Here is a 23,942-nt window from a genome sequence, read left to right on the forward strand (position 1 = left end):
CTCTTGCATAAGGGGAAAGCCTGTTATCAGTCCTCATGAACTTCAGTCGCACCTTCACATGACTCAGATAAACATTAGACCACTGCTGGACCGCTCTCGAGCGGGAATCACACCGTACAGTGAAGCTCACATTAGATTGACAAAGACACTTTACTCTGCTGTTTTCCACATATATATATATTGATTTTTTATGTTTTTCATTGCATTCAAGCAAACATGCACAGCTAGAATATCCCCCTCCCTCTTTCAGTGAATTGTTCTGACGGTTAGTTTTAGGAAATCGTGCATTGATTTGCTGGTTCATGACTCAGTCAATGGAATAATCTTGACAAACGTGATTTGACTCCTGCTATTATGTAGAGAAATGTTTAGTTGAGTGATGTTAATCACAATTCACCATTTTTGTCTGATATGTTTATTTATTTATTTTGGGTGGGTTAAAGTTTAATGCTGTCACTCTAATTGTCTTTGTACCATAAAAATACTTATCTGTTTTTTATTATTATTATATAATCTGACATTATCTGAAAGATATTGCTCTCTTAAATAGCTTTGATTCAGTTAGCTCTCTGTGTGAGAGAATTAATATTTGTAATATTTATATGGTTATTTTCAAAACAAGTTTTTTTTGCAATGCAGTGGCGGAGAAATCAAATGTTGGTTCAATTTTATCAGTTGTTTGATTATATCTGTATGTAGAATTATTAATAATAATAATATTGTTGTTAATAATTATTCATAATATCTATATATTTAATTTAAATATAAATGTATCCTTTATAGTTTTTGCTAATGCAGTTGCGGAGAAATCACATTTCCATTTCAATAATTTAAAATTATTATTATTATTAATACTTAAATGTTTAATTTAAATATATTTAGCATTTAAGTTCCTATATTAAGTTGGTAATGCAGTGGAGGAGAAATTACATTTCAATTTAATTCAATATGAACCATTTAAGTGGTTGTATATAGGATTATTATTAATAATATTAATAACTATTGCTATTAATGATTATTATTTTATTTATTATTTATTAATACTATGTATATGGTTAATTTTAATACAAATTTAGCATTTATATTTTACCTGGTAATGCAGTGGCAGAAAAATCAGTTTAATTTGAATAGTTTTGAATTATTATTATTAATACTTCTATTTTTCATTTAAATATACATTTATCTCTTTTTTTTTGTGGTAAAGCAGTGGCAGAGAAATCACATTTTAACGGTCCTTTGATGATATTGATTGTTCAATTTAAAACCATATCTGCTCAAAGAACCAGAAAGTCTTTGACTGTCGATGATATAGAAGTCTATAACTGGAGCACTTTGTTTAGTTGTAGTGGGCAGAACACATGTGTGGAGGAACGGACAGGTTGTACTATTGTGTTTGATTAGACGTGTGCAGTGATTGGATGTTTTCCTCCATCTGTCAAACAGAAACTCATTGACATTCCTAGAGGTTTGTCGTTTGGTTTCCCACCCTGCCATGAAGCCAATCACCTTTGAGTCTCCGCAGGACGGTCCCGGCTCTGCTATTGGCCGAGAGCTCCCTATAACAACCACCCCAAACAACTAACTAAGTGTTAAAACATGTTAATAACATGCTAAGAAGTCTATAAAAACTCCATAGTAACCATCTCTGACAACTACAAACCGTCTAACATCACCCTAGCAACCGTTTTGAGCCACCTAGCAACCATATTGCAACATATAGAAGCCATATTTCAGCTCCACAACATCGTACAGACATGGTTTATGGCTCTTACGCATTCATGTACAACATTGTAGCATATGCCCTAGCAACCGAGGGCCGAGTTTTGCCACTGCAAGCACCACTCGCATTTTCTTCAATGCATCTGCACTTTCATTATTAGCTATATGACAAACTTCTCCAGTCAGCGTTGCAATGAACCGATATAATCATCCTATCCAAGCTGAAGGGAATGTTTTTACACACCAACACGTTGTAATTGTAGTCATTCATTGATGCAGTGATTCAAGTTTTTGCCAGCTTTGTGTCCACTTGGTTATCTGAAAGGCTTGTTTATCTGGATGTGGGATGTTTTGGACTCTGTGCTGGAGGGTGGACTTTGTGTTGGCCAGTAATCGTTCCCAGAGGAACACCTCCCCGAGCGGAGGAGGGAAAAGCCTGTCTTGGAGAACGATATATAAAGAAGGAGCGAAGCCGTCCTCTTCCCTCCAAAGCGCCGGTTTTCATCCTCACAGCCCTGTCACTCCATCAGACAGAGGAAATCACTCGCAGGTCAGTCATCTGTGTGTGTGTGTGTGTGTGTGTGTGTGTGTGTGTGTGTGTGTGTGTGTGTGTGGTCTATAAATTATATTTAGCTATTGTTTATAGCATGAGTTTATAATCAAACGTTTTATAAAATAACATTTGCATATTATTAAAAATTCTGAATAAATATGGGAAATAGAATTACATTCTTTAAAATAATATAAAGTATTATATGTAATACTCTTCATATTGTGTTATGAAAGTACACACGCTGAAATACTTTGATCTTTACTTGGAGATCATTTGCATGTGTTGTAAATATTTACACCGCCGGTCAAAAGCTTGAGTTTTTATATTTCTCCTGAAAATCTATATTTAGCTGAAATGCTTGACGTTAGTGCTGCAGACAATGGATGAAAAGTAGAGTACGCTGTACTGTCTGCAACAAGTGTGCAGCATAACAGTCATTTAAAAGCATCCCAGGATGCACCTCAGTTTTCACACCTCAAACTACATTAATGTAAATGTGCAGGATGATCATAATGAAGACTGTGTGTGTGTGTTGTGTGTGTGACAGCGGTCAGTATGGTGGGTCTGAAGCCGTCCGATGTTCCTCCTCCTCTGGTGGTGAAGGTCCTCAGTGCAGGAACGGCCGGATGCATCGCTGATCTGGTCACCTTCCCTCTGGACACGGCCAAAGTGCGCCTGCAGGTACAGACGGGACGTCCCGGCACAGCCTCTGCACTCTGGGCTGATGCATCACTGCGTTGGCACCAATAATATCTCTCTCTCTCTCTCTCTCTCTCTCTCTCTCTCTCTCTTCTCATCTCTCTCTCTCTCTCCTCTCTCTCTCTCTCTCATCTCTCTCTCTCATCTCTCTCTCCTCTCTCTCTCTCTCTCCTCTCTCTCTCTCTCTCTCTCTCTCTCTCTCTCTCTCTCTCTCATCTCTCTCTCTCTCTCTCTCTCTCTCTCTCTCTCTATTATTTATATATAATCTGGGTAGTTAGGAATTTTGTTAATCAATTTCTTACTTTGTTTAATATTTATATAATTTTTTCAAATTTGTATGAATAATATTTGTATTAATAGTTCAGATTTTAAATGTATACCTTCTTTTTTAGATTTCTGATGAACTAAAAAAATTAAAAATCTATTTAAAATTTGTATAATCTGTTCCTGAATATGACTATATTAAACGTTATATACAATACAATACTATATATATATATCATTTTATTATTATATAATATATAATCATTTAAAATTGTAAATCTATTTAAAAATTATACATAATCTTTTCCTGAATATGATTGTTTTAAATTATATTGAAATGTATATTATAATATATTTTGAAATATTACAATATATTATATTATGTTTTTGCACTAATAATATTATAGAAATAATCTGGGTAGTTTGGGAATTTTGTTAGGTATTAACATTTAAAATTGTAAATGTATACCTTCTTCTTTTTTTTAAAGAATTTCTGAAAGAAAAAAAATACTTAGATATTATATGTTAAACATATTCACCTGGTTTCACAGACAAGGCTTAATCTAGTCCCAGACTAACATGATGTTTTAACTGAAAGCTTTATAAGATTATAATATATCTTAAAATATGTCAGTGTCAATGTTTCGTCTGAAGATGCACACCACTAAGTTTTTAATGCATGTTTATAAAAGCTACTTGCATGAACTAAGACCTAATCCTGGCGTAATCTAAACCCTGTCTGTTCAACCAGTCCTATACATATTAAACAAAAACACATTTTTGTTTAAAGTTGTATTATGATATATCAGTTTGAATTTCTTTCATTATTACACATACTTGCAACTCAAGTATTCCTCTGATCAATCTGTCCATGTCCCTGTGCTGTCCCAGATCCAGGGGGAGAAGGCGGTGACGGGCGCTGCTACGGGCATCCGTTACCGAGGTGTGTTCGGGACCATCAGCACCATGGTGAGAACCGAGGGCCCGCGCTCGCTCTACAACGGCTTGGTCGCAGGTCTTCAGAGGCAGATGGCCTTCGCATCCATACGAATCGGCCTGTACGACAGCGTCAAGAGCTTCTACACGCGGGGCAAAGACAGTGAGTCCAGCTCTCTACACACACATCACTGCACAGAGGAGACCCGAGTAACATCTGCGCCAGACGAGAGTGTTGGGATGAAGGTTTGGTTTTGTCCTTGCAGACCCTAACGTGGGCTTGAGGATCTTGGCGGGCTGCACCACGGGAGCGATGGCCGTGTCCGTGGCTCAGCCCACTGATGTGGTGAAGGTGCGCTTCCAGGCCCAGATGAACCTGCAGGGTGTGGGCCGACGCTACAACGGGACCATGCAGGCCTACAGGCAGATCTTCCAGCTCGAGGGCCTCCGAGGCCTGTGGAAAGGTGTGTGTTCTGCCCTGAGAGAAGCTTTCTCCAAGCCCTACAGTTTTATTAACTCAGACTCTGGATAATAGTGGTTTAATGGATCACAAAACTCACGGTTTGGATCATATTACGGTTTTTGATTCACGGAGCCGATAATTTTTTGGATCAGCAGAAAAAAAAAAAATGTAACGCTGCTTTCCATTTATTACTTAAAACTAGGGGTGTAACAATATATCGTGACACAATATATAACTTCAAAATATATCGCAATACAAAAATGCATCAATATGTATCGTGGATAGTGACAATATGTATTGTGTATAATTCACCCAAAAATAAAAAAATTCAGTGTGAGAAAAAAATTCAAGTTTAGTGTCGGTACTACATTAAACTGCTACCGTGTTTACCGGAGTATAAGTCGCATCAGTCAAAAAATGCGTCACGAAGAGGAAAAAAAACATATATAAGTCGCACTGGACTATAAGTCGCATTTATTTAGAAATGTATTTCACTAAATCCAAGACCAAGAACAGACATTTAATCTGGAAAGGCAAGTTATTACACAACAGCACATTAACAGTTAACACATTAACAGTTATTCAGCGACACAATAGCATAAAGAACATATACCTGGGAGGCTGAATAGGCTAAACTAACATTAGCCAGCGAGTCCAAAATGTTACCGGTCAGCAAGTTCACCAACAAGCTCATTCCTCATCACTTAATCCACTGAACTCTTCCTCGGTGTCGCTTCAGAACAACTTCGCTAACTAGAGCGCCCTCTCGCGGCTGTAGACGGTAATGTTGGTTCATCTCAGTCAGTATGAATTAATTTTGATACATAAGTCGCACCTGACTATAAGTCGCAGGACCAGTCAAACTATGAAAAAAAGTGTGACTTATAGTCCGGAAAATACAGTATATATAATGTTGAATATAATGTATAATAATGCAATGGGGGGATATTTGTGTGTCCTGATATAAATATATCTAGTCAGTGACAGTGCAATATTCATCTAAAATAATTCTGTATTTTCATCTTCAGAATCATGAATATTGTTATTCTGGTGTCTCTATTGTCGTGTGCATTGGGTTATCAGCACCAAGTCCAAGATATTAATTTACACCCACAATGCAATATCAAATTTAGCATTTTAATCAACAGTGCATTTTGCATATCTTGGAATATCGCATCGTGAGTTCAGTATTGTGATATGTATCAAAATCGTGACATAATGAGGGTATCGTTACACCCCTACTTTAAACACACTTTTAAGTTCTTCGATACCACAGCAAAAATGACTAGCCTAACTAATAAAGTTCAAACATTATTAAAGGCAAGTGAACCGTCAATAAAAAAATAAAATAAAAAACAAGATCAAATACACTAATAAGTTGCAAAGGTCTAAATACTTTATTCAGGTACAGACATGTAGGCTAATAATCAGGCCTAAATCTAATATAACACTATACTGTATAAATTGAAAATATATACCGTAAATCTTTGTTAAAGCTGTGATTTGTTTGATTGACATTTAGGTAGCAGGTATTTATAGGCTGCTGTCACTTTAAGACCTGATGCACAGATCCAATATAATGATACGCTTCTCAACAGATTAGTAATTAGTAATCACTTTGTTCGCATCTTGAAGTACATTACGTAATATATTTAGAAAAATGTGTTTCTAAGATGTGCACAGCATGTATTCAAACTGTATTTTGGCCAAAATAATTTCTTAATCCTAATATGCATGTGTTTTTCTCATGCCAGCTCTGGTTTTGTTTAAGAAACAACAGCACTGATGATCCCGATTAATATTTTATTTATATGTGATTTGTGTGAATACAGGAACTCTGCCGAACATCACGAGGAACGCCCTGGTCAACTGCACAGAGCTGGTGTCTTACGATCTCATCAAAGAAGCCATTCTCAAACATAAACTCCTTTCAGGTAAGAAGACCCACGACTGAAAAAACTCACAGTACGCCTGGAAATCCTTAAAAAAGGATATTTTAAAAAAACATGACGAGCTCTTTGATACGGCGCTCCCAACGTCCTGTTCATATAGCAAAACATCTTGTTTTTATTTAGCAATTTTATTAGGGAGTAGGGAGCATTTTAAGTAGGGATCATTAAATCCATAAAATATGATTTCAGCACGTTCCCCAAAACTCAAAGCATGTGCCGAGCCTGGAAATCAGGCCAAGAGTCCATAAGGCGACACAGCTGGAGCGCCTGTGATTGGTCAAAAGCTCACACACCCTCCCTTTACTGCCCAACTTCCAATAACCAGTGTGGATCGTGTTGGAATCAACCAGTACAAACCACTTCCACCAGATAAGATAGTACTGGTGACCAGCAAACCATCACATGACATCAGCACATTTATAGTAGAGGCCTGTGAAAGCACCAGTCATGTTATAGTGTTAACTTCAGCTAAAATTAGAAATGCTACCTTGCCAACTAACTGATCCTTTTTTTTTTCAATTAACAACAAAGAATTTGAAATGTTTTAATTTAAGTAGTAAAATTACTAAAACCAACACACACAAAAATCAATTAAACCTAAATAAAACATTTACATCTCTCATTACAAAACTACTAAAACTTAAAATTAAAGTGAAAACTGTAAATATATAAAAAATATATTCTTATATTTTCCATTTTAATTAATTCTTTATTCATTTTGTTTTTTGTCAGTTAAAAAAAATATCTGTATATTACTTATTTTTTTATTTTAAATAACTGATTTAGTTTTTTTATTTCAATGAAATTATCGTATTATATTTTAGTTCAATAATGTTTGTTTTTTAATATTTTATGGTACTAAATATATATATGGAATCAATAGTTATGATCCATGTATTGCCTGAAAATTAATTTTCCAACTATAATAAATCTTGAAAGCTTTAGAGCACAGACTTAAGTTTGGTCTCTATTTAAAGACGACACATGGCAGATTATTGCTGAAACAAACTAAAAAAGTTGTAGAAGTTTAAGGTTATTATTATGAAAATGTATACTATTAATATTTTTTATTATATATGACAGTGTATATTTTCCAATTTTTTTTTACTCTAGAACTCTGAGAAAAATCAAAGTTGTGCTCGAAATTTGAGGTTGATATCTCAAAAAATTATTAGTACGATTTTGTTGGGGTGCAGTACCAAACGTTTGCACTAGATACAATTAGGGTTTTTTTTTCGATTCGTTTAATTTTCGATGCGGTCATTTTTGACCACGAACAATACAAGTGTGACTATTTTTTTCAGGACCATTTAACCTTTTCAAAAGATGTCCATGATTTGTGTGTGTGTGTGTGTGTGTGTGTGTGTGTGTGTGTGTGTGTGTGTGTGTGTGTGTGTGTGTGTGTGTGTGTGTGTGTGTGTGTGTGTGTGTGTGTGTGTGTGTGTGTGTGTGTGTGTGTGTGTGTGTGTGTGTGTGTGTGTGTGTGTGTGTGTGTGTGTGTGTGTGTGTGTGTGTGTGTGTGTGTGTGTGTGTGTGTGTGTGTGTGTGTGTGTGTGTGTGTGTGTGTGTGTGTGTGTGTGTGTGTGTGTGTGTGTGTGTGTGTGTGTGTGTGTGTGTGTGTGTGTGTGTGTGTGTGTGTGTGTGTGTGTGTGTGTGTGTGTGTGTGTGTGTGTGTGTGTGTGTGTGTGTGTGTGTGTGTGTGTGTGTGTGTGTGTGTGTGTGTGTGTGTGTGTGTGTGTTTACATAGTAAGCGCCAAAACCTTTACTACGTTTTGTACCATTCTGATGAAGTTAAAAATGCAAAAATGTTCGGAAAAATTTTCAGTCAAAAATGACTAGTTTAACCCCACCAAAGGGTCCAACTAAATGAAAATGAGAAATGTTGCAATGAAATATATTTTTTTAATATTTCACTTTATTTCAGTTAACTAACTATTTCAAGTAATGAATTTTTTTAATGTTTTAGTTAACTAACATAACTTGCACTGGACACATTGAAGGAAATTAACAAGAGCCTTTAAACGCACATTATCAGTAATATTTATTCCTGTTTTTGCATCGCAGACAATCTTCCGTGTCATTTTGTGTCTGCGTTCGGCGCCGGTTTCATCACGACCGTGATCGCGTCTCCAGTGGACGTGGTGAAGACTCGCTATATGAACTCTCCTCCCGGTCAGTACAAAGGCTCCATCAACTGCGCCTGGACGATGATGACCAAAGAGGGACCAACCGCCTTTTACAAAGGGTGAGCGAGCACACACTTTAACACTGATCCTATCCGTCTTCTTGCATGCTGTTTACGACTTATAGGGCCTAGCATACGACTGGGATCAGTGTTACATTACGAAATTATTATTGGAGACTACTTGTAAATTTCACATTTGCATCCTGGTTAAATAAAGGTGAATAATAATAAAACCTGATCTAATACTGTTTATTCTAAGAACGCACTGTCGCTTTAAATGCTCAAGCTCTTTATTTTGATTGGCTGTTAATGTTTTTATTGTTCATCAACTGGTGTGGACCACAACTATTCATTTATATTTAGAACGATTTTTAGAACTACCGTATTTTCCGGACTATAAGACGCACTTTTTTTTCATAGTTTGGCTGGTCCTGCGACTTATAGTCTGGTGCGACTTATATATCAAAATGAATTCATACTGACTGAGATGAACCAACATTACCGTCTACAGCCGCGAGAGGGCGCTCTAGTTAGTGGAGTTGTTCTGAAGCGACACCGAGGACGAATTCAATTGGCCCTATGCGCACAGCTGCACTACTTCCTGAATTTAAGCAGGGTCCTTTGTTTCCTGTCTGCCAGGATTGGCCAAACTGATTAATCCAGGTGTGTCTGATTATTGTTGTTGGTCAGACAAACCTGGATTAATCAGTTTGGCCAATCCTGGCAGACAGGAAACAAAGGACCCTGCTTAAGTTCAGGAAGTAGTGCAGCTGTGCATAGGGCCTATGTATTCAGTGTTGTGGAGTGAGATCGGGAGCTTGTTGGTGAACTTGCTTACCGGTAACTTGTTGGACTTGCTAGCTAATGTTAATTTAGCCTATTCAGCCTCCCAGGTATATGTTCTTTATGCTATTGTGTAGCTGAATAACTGTTAATGTGTTACGTTAACACACCGGACACCTTCAGCCTGTTGTTCTGTGTGCTGTTGTGGAGCTGAATAACTTGCCTTTTCAGATTAAATGTTTGTTTTTGGTCTTGGATTTTGTGAAATCAATTTCTAAATAAATGCGACTTATAGTCCAGTCCGACTTATATATGTTTTTTTCCTATTCGTGACGCATTTTTTTGACTGCCGCGACTTATACTCCAGATCGACTTAAAGTCCGGAGCGACTTATATATGTTTTTCCCTGTTCGTGGCGCATTTTTTGACTGACGCGACCTCTACTCCATAGCGACTTATAGTCTGGAGCGACTTATATATGTTTTTTCCTCTTCGTGACGCATTTTTTGACTGGTGCGACTTCTACTCCATAGCGACTTATAGTCCGGAGCGACATATATATGTTTTTTCCTCTTCGTGACGCATTTTTTGACTGATGCGACTTATACTCCGGAGCGACTTATAGTCCGGAGCGACATATATATGTTTTTTCCTCTTCGTGACGCATTTTTTGACTGATGCGACTTATACTCCGGAGCGACTTAAATACGGTGTCTTTATCGTTATTGTAGTTTTCGCTAACAGACTAAACTTTTTTTCTCTTTCTCCTTCAGTTTCATTCCATCTTTCCTGAGGTTGGGCTCCTGGAACGTGGTTATGTTCGTGTCGTTCGAGCAGCTGAAGAGGGCTATGATGATGTCCAGGGACAGATTCGAAGCCACCACGTAGAGGCTAAACTCAAACTCACATCCTTTCAAACACACGGACTCACATGAGCGGCTGTTTTAAACACCACTGACGGGACGATGAAAACCAGAGCGCAGGCGCAGAAACTTCCACTCTCAGACTTCCGCTTTGGAAGCTGAACAGGCAACAATACGGGATGCATCAATGAGCATTTTACATCAGAATCAGATCATGATCGTCATCGTTTCTCCTTCAGGGCATTTTTCATGTATAAATAATTATGAAGCCATTGAGCAACGATTGATCATCCATCATGCAGATTGAAATGAGAGGATATTCTGAACCTCACCCCCCTTGATATGTTAATGTACATAATGTTTATGTAATATTTATCTTTCCTCATTTTTTTAAGCAATCAGTGCTTTGTTTAAAGCAACCATTTACTTTAATGTCTATTTAACCCTAAAACTTTTCCAACACGTAACCCTGGAATGACCTAGAAAGTGAGATTGCCTCATCACTGGAAACCTATATAGACACAAAGATAAGCATGTATGCGTCAATAAAACACCTTTATACAACTTCTGGATGTCTTTATGGGGACTGTGGGATATTAAGTTGTGATACTATGTGAAATAAGATTGATATTCAAACGTATGAGTTTCCATTCGTAGAAATCTTTAGGCCTGCATGCATTCATGCAAATTATTTTCGATATTTACAGTTGAAGAATTTTAATGTATTTTTGCTTTGCATTGCCAATGTGTGAACAGTAACGAAACTTTAAAAAAAAAAAAAGAAAAAAAAAAAGATACCATTGTTACCTTCCCCGGTAGACTATGAAAGCCTGGACTCGGGACGTTTTTGCCGGGAAAACCCAAAGGCTTCACGTTTACACGCACGTGATCGCTTCCATTCAGTGCCACATGAAATGAACAATATTCAGGATAATTCCGAAAGAGCTATTCTAGTGTAGTGTATGTAAATGTGTCACGCAAAGAATTATTCAAACCGTCTCACATAGGCTATAGTCTAGACTAAAATATACTTTATAATACCATCATCGTTTAATTTTACTTACCTCGTCTGTCGACATGATGACGGAGAATTGCAGGGCTGGTGCAAATATATCCACATCGCTATGATCAGATTTTCACCGCTGTCATTTTGATTTTTGTTCTATTTATTTTGTTATTGAGAGGAAAGCGCGCGCCGCACATATTTACATGTTCATTTCTAACCGTCACTCTCAGCAGCGTGGACGGTGGACGGCGTCAGGATATTCGTTAAATGTATATCGCTTCAAATGTATTTTAATAGAATTTCATGTAATAATTAGTTCCACTAAAGGCACCGGGTGGCGGTGCCACCGGCTTGGGCCCTCCATCGCTGCTTGCAGCTTTAATTATATATATATATATATATATAAATATATATATATATATTATGTAAATTATTTTCCCCCCCTATTTTTAACATATATATTATTATATATATAATAATAATATATATATTATTAACATTTTTGGATGCTAAACTATTCTTTTTATAGGCTTTGTAATTTGTACACTTTGTACACTCACGTTCCAATATAGAAAAATTATCCTCTTCAAATGCGCAAAAATGTGCTTGGAAACATCACAGTGGAGCGGTGCTTACTATGAACGGCACAAACTGTACAAATGACTATTTAAACAGAGCAGTGTAATTTTTATATGTAAGGTTGACTATTTTATTATTATATTTTATTAAGGCTATAATGAACATGCTGCGATGTCAAGATTGCAATGCTGGAATGCTGTGTGTGTGTGTGTGTGTGTGTGTGTGTGTGTGTGTGTGTGTGTGTGTGTGTGTGTGTGTGTGTGTGTGTGTGTGTGTGTGTGTGTGTGTGTGTGTGTGTGTGTGTGTGTGTGTGTGTGTGTGTGTGTGTGTGTGTGTGTGTGTGTGTGTGTGTGTGTGTGTGTGTGTGTGTGCGTGTGTGCGTGTGTGCGTGTGTGCGTGTGTGCGTGTGTGCGTGTGTGCGTGCGTGCGTGCGTGCGTGCGTGCGTGCGTGTGTGAGGCTCGATCGAACAATGGAGACATAAAAACATACTCCGTCATTTTGTTCATACAGAACATCATTCAAAATGCAAAGTGTTTCCTTATATTTGTGTACACTCGCAATGAAACACAACATTGTGCTTTTGTTAAACTATACACGGGTTTCTGTGCAACGTCATCACGTAGATGCGCGCGCATCTAAGAGGCAGAAAGCAACAGTCTTTACGGCTATATCTAGCAGAAGCAGAGATGACGCAGAGCTGTTGTGCTGTAAACTAACCTAAATGCATAGGGTATGTCAGGTTTTTATGATTCGCAAACTTAGTTGGACAATTTCATACTAGTCAACTAACTAACTTTTTACATAATGTTATATTAATATGCAAATGAAACACAAGCAAACAGATTCAACTCTGAAATTGCAGTTTATTATTGAGTCAACAAGAATTTACAAACAATGCGAAATCTACGTTAATTACAATGTTCTTTTACAGAACTCGGCATAACATATAGCGGTCTTGCCTCTTGGATGCGCGCGCATCCGGTATTGTTTGTATACAAGAAACCTGTGTATAAACTCTTGTCAAACTGTAACCTACAACTGTCACCCAACCAAAATCACACACACACACACACACACACATCCCCCCCCCTCCCCTCCCCTCCCCACACAGACAGACACACACACACACAGAATGGCAGAGAGACAGAGAGAGAGAAAATACACATTCAAACCACCATATCTGACTTCCTGTTGGTCGGAGCTAATGACTGTAAATTAGAAAGTTGTCCGGATCGAAGAGAAGAATATACGTACCGAGTTTGGTTACTATAGGTAAAACTATAACTAAGTTATAACACACTTTATGCATCCTTTTTTAATCATAAATTTGTTTCCTCGCCACGGCCAAACCGTTCGAGATATCAAAAATCCCCTGGCAATTTATCATCTTCCATGTCTTGACTTCATGCTGACCGAGTTTCGTGGTCATCGGATGAATTCTCTAGGAGAAGTGTTTCAAATGCGAGAGCAAGCGTTCTCCAATCAACCCGTAATAGCCGACTTCCTGTTGGGCTGGCGTAAAACTTGACCCAGGGAAAGTTGTTCGCCCCGATTAAATCTATATGTGTACCGAGTTTCATATTAATTCATGCAAGCGTGTTTGATATACGGACAAGTGTTCGAATCCCATTCCAGGAGGCGCTGTCGAGCCCCCCTGCCACGCCCGGGTACCAGCTTCAGTCCGGCCCTAATGGCCGCTGGTTCTGACCTGTGTGCAAAATTTCAAGAGTTTTCGAGCATGTTAAGGCCCTCAAAAGTGCCAGAGATTTTGCACACAGCAGAGAAATGGTTAAACTAAACTAGCCCCCCTCCTCACACACACACACACACACACACACACACAGAGGGGCAGAGGGAAAATGCTCCAAACAGTACACATTCAAACCAAAATATCTGACTTCCTGTTGGTCGGAGCTAATGACTGTAAATTAGAAAGTTGTCCGGATCGAAGAGAAGAATATACGTACCGAGTTTGGTTACTGTAGGTAAAACTAATACCCCATTTTTGACTAAAGGTGGCGCTACTGAGCCCCTTACCACGGCCGTTTCTGAAACTTCGCACATGTCTATTACACAATAAATGTCAAATGCATGTTGAGTTTCATGCAATTTGAAGCATGTTAAGAGCCTCAAATGCATCCAAAAAGAATATAAAAGTTTAAAGCGTTGCCATGGCGACAGTATTAAAGATATCAATAATCCTTTCACAGGTCTACATCTGTCGTGTGTTTACATTATACAGATGAAGTTTGAAGCAAATCGGGTAAAAGTAAGAGGGTGAATTCAAAGCATTTTGAAAGTGACACACTTCCTGCTGCCAGTTGGTGGCGCTATAACTTTGACTCACAATAGTCACATCCATGTGATTGGCCTCTTACAACAAACACAGTGCTGAAGTTTCATCAAGATCAATTAATGTATGTGGATGTTATAACACACTTCCTGTTTCCAATATTCGCCATAAATTCGTTTCCTCGCCACGGCCAAACCGTTCGAGATATCAAAAATTCAAGGCTTGGGCCCTAATAATCCTTTGGAAAACAATAGGGCCTTTGCCTTTTCAAGACTTGGGCCCTAATAACAAAAAATCCTTAGAAGAAGAAAAAACATGACCCGGGACTTGAACTCAATGTTTTTGTGGATGGAGCTTAACTGCCATCAGTTTAAATAATATCTTTTGCTTTTTAACCATGATAGGAAAGTATGAAAAAAAAAAAAAAAAAAAAAAAACGATGACCCGGGACCTGTCGTCAAAATCCCAAAAGTATGAAAAAACAAAAAAATATGACCCGGGACTTGAACTCAATTTCTTTATGGATGGAGCTGAAAAAAAAACGAAAAAAAAAAACGATGACCCGGGACCTGTCGTCAAAATCCCAAAAGTATGAAAAAACAAAAAAACAAAAAAAAACATGACCCGGGACTTGAACTCAATTTTTTTGTGGATGGAGCTTAACTGCCATCAGTTTAAAGAATATATTTTGCCTTTTAACCATGATAGGAAAGTATGAAAAAAAAAAAAAAAAAAAAAAAAACGATGACCCGGGACCTGTCGTCAAAATCCCAAAAGTATGAAAAAACAAAAAAACAAAAGAAAACATGACCTGGGACTTGAACTCAATTTCTTTGTGGATGGAGCTTAACTGCCATCAGTTTAAAGAATATCTTTTGCCTTTTAACCATGATAGGAAAGTATAAAAAAAAATAAAAATAAAAAAAAAACGATGACCCGGGACCTGTCGTCAAAATCCCAAAAGTATGAAAAAAAAAAAACATGACCCGGGACTTGACCTCAATTTTTTGGTGGATGGAGCTTAACTGCCATCAGTTTAAAGAATATATTTTGCCTTTTAACCATGATAGGAAAGTATAAAAAAAAATAAAAAAAAATAAAAAAAACGATGACCCGGGACCTGTCGTCAAAATCCCAAAAGTATGAAAAAAAAAAAAAAAAAAAAATATGACCCGGGACTTGAACTCAATTTCTTTGTGGATGGAGCTTAACTGCCATCAGTTTAAAGAATATATTTTGCTTTTTAACCATGATAGGAAAGTATGAAAAAAAAAAAAAAAAACGATGACCCGGGACCTGTCGTCAAAATCCCAAAAGTATGAAAAAAAAAAAAACATGACCCGGGACTTGACCTCAATTTTTTGGTGGATGGAGCTTAACTGCCATCAGTTTAAAGAATATATTTTGCCTTTTAACCATGATAGGAAAGTATGAAAAAAAAAAAAAAAAAAAAAAAACGATGACCCGGGACCTGTCGTCAAAATCCCAAAAGTATGAAAAAAAAAAAAAAAAAAAAATATGACCCGGGACTTGAACTCAATTTCTTTGTGGATGGAGCTTAACTGCCATCAGTTTAAAGAATATATTTTGCTTTTTAACCATGATAGGAAAGTATGAAAAAAATAAAATAAAACGATGACCCGGGACCTGTCGTCAAAATCCCAAAAGTATGAAAAAAAAAAAAAAAAACATGACCCGGGACTTGAATTCAATTTTTTTGTGGATGGCTCTTAACTGCCATCAGTTTAAAGAATATATTTTGCTTTTTAACCATGATAGGAAAGTATGAAAAAAAAAAAAAAAACGATGACCCGGGACCTGTCGTCAAAATCCCAAAAGTATGAAAAAAAAAAAAACATGACCCGGGACTTGACCTCAATTTTTTTGTGGATGGAGCTTAACTGCCATCAGTTTAAAGAATATATTTTGCCTTTTAACCATGATAGGAAAGTATGAAAAAAAACAAACAAAAAAAAAAAAACGATGACCCGGGACCTGTCGTCAAAATCCCAAAAGTATGAAAAAACAAAAAAACTAAAGAAAACATGACCCGGGACTTGAACTCAATTTTTTTGTGGATGGAGCTTAACTGCCATCAGTTTAAAGAATATATTTTGCCTTTTAACCATGATAGGAAAGTATGAAAAAAAACAAACAAAAAAAAAAAAACGATGACCCGGGACCTGTCGTCAAAATCCCAAAAGTATGAAAAAACAAAAAAACTAAAGAAAACATGACCCGGGACTTGAACTCAATTTTTTTGTGGATGGAGCTTAACTGCCATCAGTTTAAAGAATATATTTTGCTTTTTAACCATGATAGGAAAGTATGAAAAAAAAAAAAAACCGATGACCCGGGACCTGTCGTCAAAATCCCAAAAGTATGAAAAAACAAAAAAACAAAAAAAAACATGACCCGGGACTTGACCTCAATTTTTTTGTGGATGGAGCTTAACTGCCATCAGTTTAAAGAATATCTTTTGCCTTTTAACCATGATAGGAAAGTATGAAAAAAAAAAAAAAAACGATGACCCGGGACCTGAACTCAATTTCTTTGTGGATGGAGCTTAACTGCCATCAGTTTAAAGAATATATTTTGCTTTTTAACCATGATAGGAAAGTATGAAAAAAAAAAAAAAACGATGACCCGGGCGGGACCTGTCGTCAAAATCCCAAAAGTATGAAAAAAAAAAAAACATGACCCGGGACTTGAACTCAATTTTTTTGTGGATGGCTCTTAACTGCCATCAGTTTAAAGAATATATTTTGCTTTTTAACCATGATAGGAAAGTATGAAAAAAAAAAAAAAACGATGACCCGGGACCTGTCGTCAAAATCCCAAAAGTATGAAAAAAAAAAAACATGACCCGGGACTTGAACTCAATTTTTTTGTGGATGGCTCTTAACTGCCATCAGTTTAAAGAATATATTTTGCCTTTTAACCATGATAGGAAAGTATGAAAAAAAAAAAAAAAACGATGACCCGGGACCTGTCGTCAAAATCCCAAAAGTATGAAAAAACAAAAAAACAAAATAAAACATGACCCGGGACTTGAACTCAATTTTTTTGTGGATGGAGCTTAACTGCCATCAGTTTAAAGAATATATTTTGCCTTTTAACCATGATAGGAAAGTATGAAAAAAACAAAAAAAAACAAAAAAAAACATGACCCGGGACCTGTCGTCAAAATCCCAAAAGTATGAAAAAAAAAAAACATGACCCGGGACTTGAACTCAATTTTTTTGTGGATGGCTCTTAACTGCCATCAGTTTAAAGAATATATTTTGCTTTTTAACCATGATAGGAAAGTATGAAAAAAAAAAAAAAACGATGACCCGGGACCTGTCGTCAAAATCCCAAAAGTATGAAAAAAAAACAACCTTGACCCGGGACTTGACCTCAATTTTTTTGTGGATGGAGCTTAACTGCCATCAGTTTAAAGAATATATTTTGCCTTTTAACCATGATAGGAAAGTATGAAAAAAAAAAAAAAAACGATGACCCGGGACCTGTCGTCAAAATCCCAAAAGTATGAAAAAAAAAAAACATGACCCGGGACTTGAACTCAATTTTTTTGTGGATGGAGCTTAACTGCCATCAGTTTAAAGAATATATTTTGCCTTTTAACCATGATAGGAAAGTATGAAAAAAAAAAAAAAAAACGATGACCCGGGACCTGTCGTCAAAATCCCAAAAGTATGGAAAAAAAAAACATGACCCGGGACTTGAACTCAATTTTTTTGTGGATGGCTCTTAACTGCCATCAGTTTAAAGAATATATTTTGCTTTTTAACCATGATAGGAAAGTATGAAAAAAAAAAAAAAACGATGACCCGGGACCTGTCGTCAAAATCCCAAAAGTATGAAAAAAAAAAAACGATGACCCGGGACCTGTCGTCAAAATCCCAAAAGTATGAGAAAAAAAACAAAACAAAAACATGACCCGGGACTTGACCTCAATTTCTTTGTGGATGGAGCTTAACTGCCATCAGTTTAAAGAATATATTTTGCTTTTTAACCATGATAGGAAAGTATGAAAAAAAAAAAAAAACGATGACCCGGGACCTGTCGTCAAAATCCCAAAAGTATGAAAAAAAAAAAACATGACCCGGGACTTGAACTCAATTTTTTTGTGGATGGAGCTTAACTGCCATCAGTTTAAAGAATATATTTTGCTTTTTAACCATGATAGGAAAGTATGAAAAAAAAAAAAAAAACGATGACCCGGGACCTGTCGTCAAAATCCCAAAAGTATGAAGAAAAAAAAAACATGACCCGGGACTTGAACTCAATTTCTTTGTGGATGGAGCTTAACTGCCATCAGTTTAAAGAATATATTTTGCCTTTTAACCATGATAGGAAAGTATGAAAAAAAAAAAAAAAAAAAAAAAAAAACATGACCCGGGACCTGTCGTCAAAATCCCAAAAGTATGAGAAAAAAAAAAAAAAAAAAACATGACCCGGGACTTGAACTCAATTTTTTTGTGGATGGAGCTTAACTGCCATCAGTTTAAATAATATCTTTTGCCTTTTAACAATGATAGGAAAGTATGAAAAAAAAAAAAAAAAAAACGATGACCCCGGGACCTGTCGTCAAAATCCCAAAAGTATGAGAAAAAAAAAAAAAAAAAAAAACATGACCCGGGACTTGAACTCAATTTTTTTGTGGATGGAGCTTAACTGCCATCAGTTTAAAGAATATATTTTGCCTTTTAACCATGATAGGAAAGTATGAAAAAAAAAAAAAAAAAAAAAAACGATGACCCGGGACCTGTCGTCAAAATCCCAAAAGTATGAAAAAAAAAAAACATGACCCGGGACTTGAACTCAATTTTTTTGTGGATGGAGCTTAACTGCCATCAGTTTAAAGAATATATTTTGCCTTTTAACCATGATAGGAAAGTATGAAAAAAAAAAAAAAAAAAAAAAAAACGATGACCCGGGACCTGTCGTCAAAATCCCAAAAGTATGAAAAAAAAAAAACATGACCCGGGACTTGAACTCAATTTTTTTGTGGATGGAGCTTAACTGCCATCAGTTTAAAGAATATATTTTGCCTTTTAACCATGATAGGAAAGTATGAAAAAAAAAAAAAAAAAAAAAAAAACGATGACCCGGGACCTGTCGTCAAAATCCCAAAAGTATGAAAAAAAAAAACATGACCCGGGACTTGAACTCAATTTTTTTGTGGATGGAGCTTAACTGCCATCAGTTTAAAGAATATATTTTGCTTTTTAACAATGATAGGAAAGTATGAAAAAAAAAAAAAACGATGACCCGGGACCTGTCGTCAAAATCCCAAAAGTATGAAAAAAAAAAAAAAAAAAAAACATGACCCGGGACTTGAACTCAATTTTTTTGTGGATGGAGCTTAACTGCCATCAGTTTAAAGAATATCTTTTGCCTTTTAACCATGATAGGAAAGTATGAAAAAAAAAAAAAAAAAACGATGACCCGGGACCTGTCGTCAAAATCCCAAAAGTATGAAAAAACAAAAAAACAAAAGAAAACATGACCCGGGACTTGAACTCAATTTCTTTGTGGATGGAGCTTAACTGCCATCAGTTTAAAGAATATATTTTGCTTTTTAACCATGATAGGAAAGTATGAAAAAAAAAAAAAAACGATGACCCGGGACCTGTCGTCAAAATCCCAAAAGTATGAAAAAAAAAAAACATGACCCGGGACTTGAACTCAATTTTTTTGTGGATGGCTCTTAACTGCCATCAGTTTAAAGAATATATTTTGCCTTTTAACCATGATAGGAAAGTATGAAAAAAAAAAAAAAAAACGATGACCCGGGACCTGTCGTCAAAATCCCAAAAGTATGAAAAAAAAAAAACATGACCCGGGACTTGAACTCAATTTTTTTGTGGATGGCTCTTAACTGCCATCAGTTTAAAGAATATATTTTGCTTTTTAACCATGATAGGAAAGTATGAAAAAAAAAAAAAAACGATGACCCGGGACCTGTCGTCAAAATCCCAAAAGTATGAGAAAAAAAAAAAAAAAAAAAAACATGACCCGGGACTTGAACTCAATTTCTTTGTGGATGGAGCTTAACTGCCATCAGTTTAAAGAATATATTTTGCCTTTTAACCATGATAGGAAAGTATGAAAAACAAAAAAAAAAAACGATGACCCGGGACCTGTCGTCAAAATCCCAAAAGTATGAAAAAAAAAAACATGACCCGGGACTTGAACTCAATTTTTTTGTGGATGGAGCTTAACTGCCATCAGTTTAAAGAATATATTTTGCTTTTTAACCATGATAGGAAAGTATGAAAAAAATAAAAAAAACGATGACCCGGGACCTGTCGTCAAAATCCCAAAAGTATGAAAAAAAAAAAAAAAAAAAACATGACCCGGGACTTGACCTCAATTTCTTTGTGGATGGAGCTTAACTGCCATCAGTTTAAAGAATATATTTTGCCTTTTAACCATGATAGGAAAGTATGAAAAAAATAAAAAAAACGATGACCCGGGACCTGTCGTCAAAATCCCAAAAGTATGAAAAAAAAAAAAAAAAAAAACATGACCGGGGACTTGAACTCAATTTTTTTGTGGATGGCTCTTAACTGCCATCAGTTTAAAGAATATATTTTGCTTTTTAACCATGATAGGAAAGTATGAAAAAAAAAAAAAAACGATGACCTGTCGTCAAAATCCCAAAAGTATGAAAAAAAAAAAAAAAAAAAAAACATGACCCGGGACTTGAACTCAATTTTTTTGTGGATGGAGCTTAACTGCCATCAGTTTAAAGAATATATTTTGCCTTTTAACCATGATAGGAAAGTATGAAAAAAAACAAAAAAAAACGATGACCCGGGACCTGTCGTCAAAATCCCAAAAGTATGAGAGAAAAAAAAAAAAAAAAAAAACATGACCCGGGACTTGAACTCAATTTCTTTGTGGATGGAGCTTAACTGCCATCAGTTTAAAGAATATATTTTGCCTTTTAACCATGATAGGAAAGTATGAAAAAAAAAAAACAAAAAAAAAAACGATGACCCGGGACCTGTCGTCAAAATCCCAAAAGTATGAAAAAATTTCTTTGTGGATGGAGCTTAACTGCCATCAGTTTAAAGAATATATTTTGCTTTTTAACCATGATAGGAAAGTATGAAAAAAAAAAAAAAACGATGACCCGGGACCTGTCGTCAAAATCCCAAAAGTATGAAGAAAAAAAAAACATGACCCGGGACTTGAACTCAATTTTTTTGTGGATGGCTCTTAACTGCCATCAGTTTAAAGAATATATTTTGCTTTTTAACCATGATAGGAAAGTATGAAAAAAAAAAAAAAAACGATGACCCGGGACCTGTCGTCAAAATCCCAAAAGTATGAAAAAAAAAAAACATGACCCGGGACTTGAACTCAATTTCTTTGTGGATGGAACTTAACTGCCATCAGTTTAAAGAATATATTTTGCCTTTTAACCATGATAGGAAAGTATGAAAAAAAAAAAAAAAAAAAAAAAACGATGACCCGGGACCTGTCGTCAAAATCCCAAAAGTATGAAAAAAAAAAAACATGACCCGGGACTTGAACTCAATTTTTTTGTGGATGGAGCTTAACTGCCATCAGTTTAAAGAATATATTTTGCCTTTTAACCATGATAGGAAAGTATGAAAAAAAAAAAAAAAACGATGACCCGGGACCTGTCGTCAAAATCCCAAAAGTATGAAAAAAAAAAAACCTTGACCCGGGACTTGACCTCAATTTTTTTGTGGATGGAGCTTAACTGCCATCAGTTTAAAGAATATCTTTTGCCTTTTAACCATGATAGGAAAGTATGAAAAAAAAAAAAAAAAAAAAAAAACGATGACCCGGGACCTGTCGTCAAAATCCCAAAAGTATGAAAAAAAAAAAAAAAAAAAAAAATATGACCCGGGACTTGAACTCAATTTCTTTGTGGATGGAGCTTAACTGCCATCAGTTTAAAGAATATCTTTTGCCTTTTAGCAATGATAGGAAAGTATGAAAAAAAAAAAAAAAACGATGACCCGGGACCTGTCGTCAAAATCCCAAAAGTATGAAAAAAAAAACATGACCCGGGACTTGAACTCAATTTTTTTGTGGATGGAGCTTAACTGCCATCAGTTTAAAGAATATATTTTGCCTTTTAACCATGATAGGAAAGTATGAAAAAAAAAAAAAAAAAAAAAAACCGATGACCCGGGACCTGTCGTCAAAATCCCAAAAGTATGAAAAAACAAAAAAACAAAAGAAAACATGACCCGGGACTTGAACTCAATTTCTTTGTGGATGGAGCTTAACTGCCATCAGTTTAAAGAATATATTTTGCTTTTTAACCATGATAGGAAAGTATGAAAAAAAAAAAAAAACGATGACCCGGGACCTGTCGTCAAAATCCCAAAAGTATGAAAAAAAAAAAACATGACCCGGGACTTGAACTCAATTTTTTTGTGGATGGCTCTTAACTGCCATCAGTTTAAAGAATATATTTTGCTTTTTAACCATGATAGGAAAGTATGAAAAAAAAAAAAAAAAACGATGACCCGGGACCTGTCGTCAAAATCCCAAAAGTATGGAAAAAAAAAACATGACCCGGGACCTGTCGTCAAAATCCCAAAAGTATGAAAAAAAAAAAAAAAAAAAAACATGACCCGGGACTTGAACTCAATTTTTTTGTGGATGGAGCTTAACTGCCATCAGTTTAAAGAATATATTTTGCTTTTTAACCATGATAGGAAAGTATGAAAAAAAAAAAAAAACGATGACCCGGGACCTGTCGTCAAAATCCCAAAAGTATGAAAAAAAAAAAACATGACCCGGGACTTGAACTCAATTTTTTTGTGGATGGCTCTTAACTGCCATCAGTTTAAAGAATATATTTTGCCTTTTAACCATGATAGGAAAGTATGAAAAAAAAAAAAAAACGATGACCCGGGACCTGTCGTCAAAATCCCAAAAGTATGAAAAAACAAAAAAACAAAATAAAACATGACCCGGGACTTGAACTCAATTTCTTTGTGGATGGAGCTTAACTGCCATCAGTTTAAAGAATATATTTTGCCTTTTAACCATGATAGGAAAGTATGAAAAAAAAAAAAAAAAACGATGACCCGGGACCTGTCGTCAAAATCCCAAAAGTATGGAAAAAAAAAACATGACCCGGGACTTGAACTCAATTTTTTTGTGGATGGCTCTTAACTGCCATCAGTTTAAAGAATATATTTTGCTTTTTAACCATGATAGGAAAGTATGAAAAAAAAAAAAAAACGATGACCCGGGACCTGTCGTCAAAATCCCAAAAGTATGAAAAAAAAAAAACATGACCCGGGACCTGTCGTCAAAATCCCAAAAGTATGAGAAAAAAAACAAAACAAAAACATGACCCGGGACTTGACCTCAATTTCTTTGTGGATGGAGCTTAACTGCCATCAGTTTAAAGAATATATTTTGCCTTTTAACCATGATAGGAAAGTATGAAAAAAAAAAAAAAAAAAAAAAAACGATGACCCGGGACCTGTCGTCAAAATCCCAAAAGTATGAAAAAAAAAAAAAAAAAAAAACATGACCCGGGACTTGAACTCAATTTTTTTGTGGATGGAGCTTAACTGCCATCAGTTTAAAGAATATATTTTGCTTTTTAACCATGATAGGAAAGTATGAAAAAAAA

At 35.9% G+C, this 23,942-nt stretch overlaps 1 protein-coding gene across 1 annotated transcript; it reads left to right on the plus strand.

The window, feature by feature from the left end:
• The first annotated feature begins 2,129 nt into the window (after positions 1 to 2,129).
• ucp1 (uncoupling protein 1) lies at positions 2,130 to 10,981 on the plus strand. The gene is made up of 7 exons (XM_079616923.1): positions 2,130 to 2,269; positions 2,820 to 2,953; positions 4,127 to 4,334; positions 4,438 to 4,635; positions 6,467 to 6,568; positions 8,651 to 8,831; positions 10,328 to 10,981. Exons 2-7 carry the CDS (start codon positions 2,828 to 2,830, stop codon positions 10,440 to 10,442), a joined length of 930 nt encoding a protein of 309 aa, XP_079473049.1. The 5' UTR covers positions 2,130 to 2,269; positions 2,820 to 2,827; the 3' UTR covers positions 10,443 to 10,981.
• The last annotated feature ends 12,961 nt before the right edge of the window (positions 10,982 to 23,942 follow it).

This window comes from Phoxinus phoxinus (assembly GCF_949152265.1).
Source record: "Phoxinus phoxinus genome assembly, chromosome: 6".
Lineage (NCBI taxonomy): Eukaryota > Metazoa > Chordata > Actinopteri > Cypriniformes > Leuciscidae > Phoxinus > Phoxinus phoxinus.

Coding starts and splice junctions, on each gene's coding strand:
- ucp1 (XM_079616923.1), top strand. CDS start 2,828: ATGGTGGGTCTGAAGCCGTCCGATGTTCCTCCTCCTCTGGTGGTGAAG. Junction 2,954..4,126: donor CGGCCAAAGTGCGCCTGCAG/GTACAGACGGGA, acceptor GTGCTGTCCCAG/ATCCAGGGGGAGAAGGCGGT. Junction 8,832..10,327: donor CCAACCGCCTTTTACAAAGG/GTGAGCGAGCAC, acceptor TTTCTCCTTCAG/TTTCATTCCATCTTTCCTGA.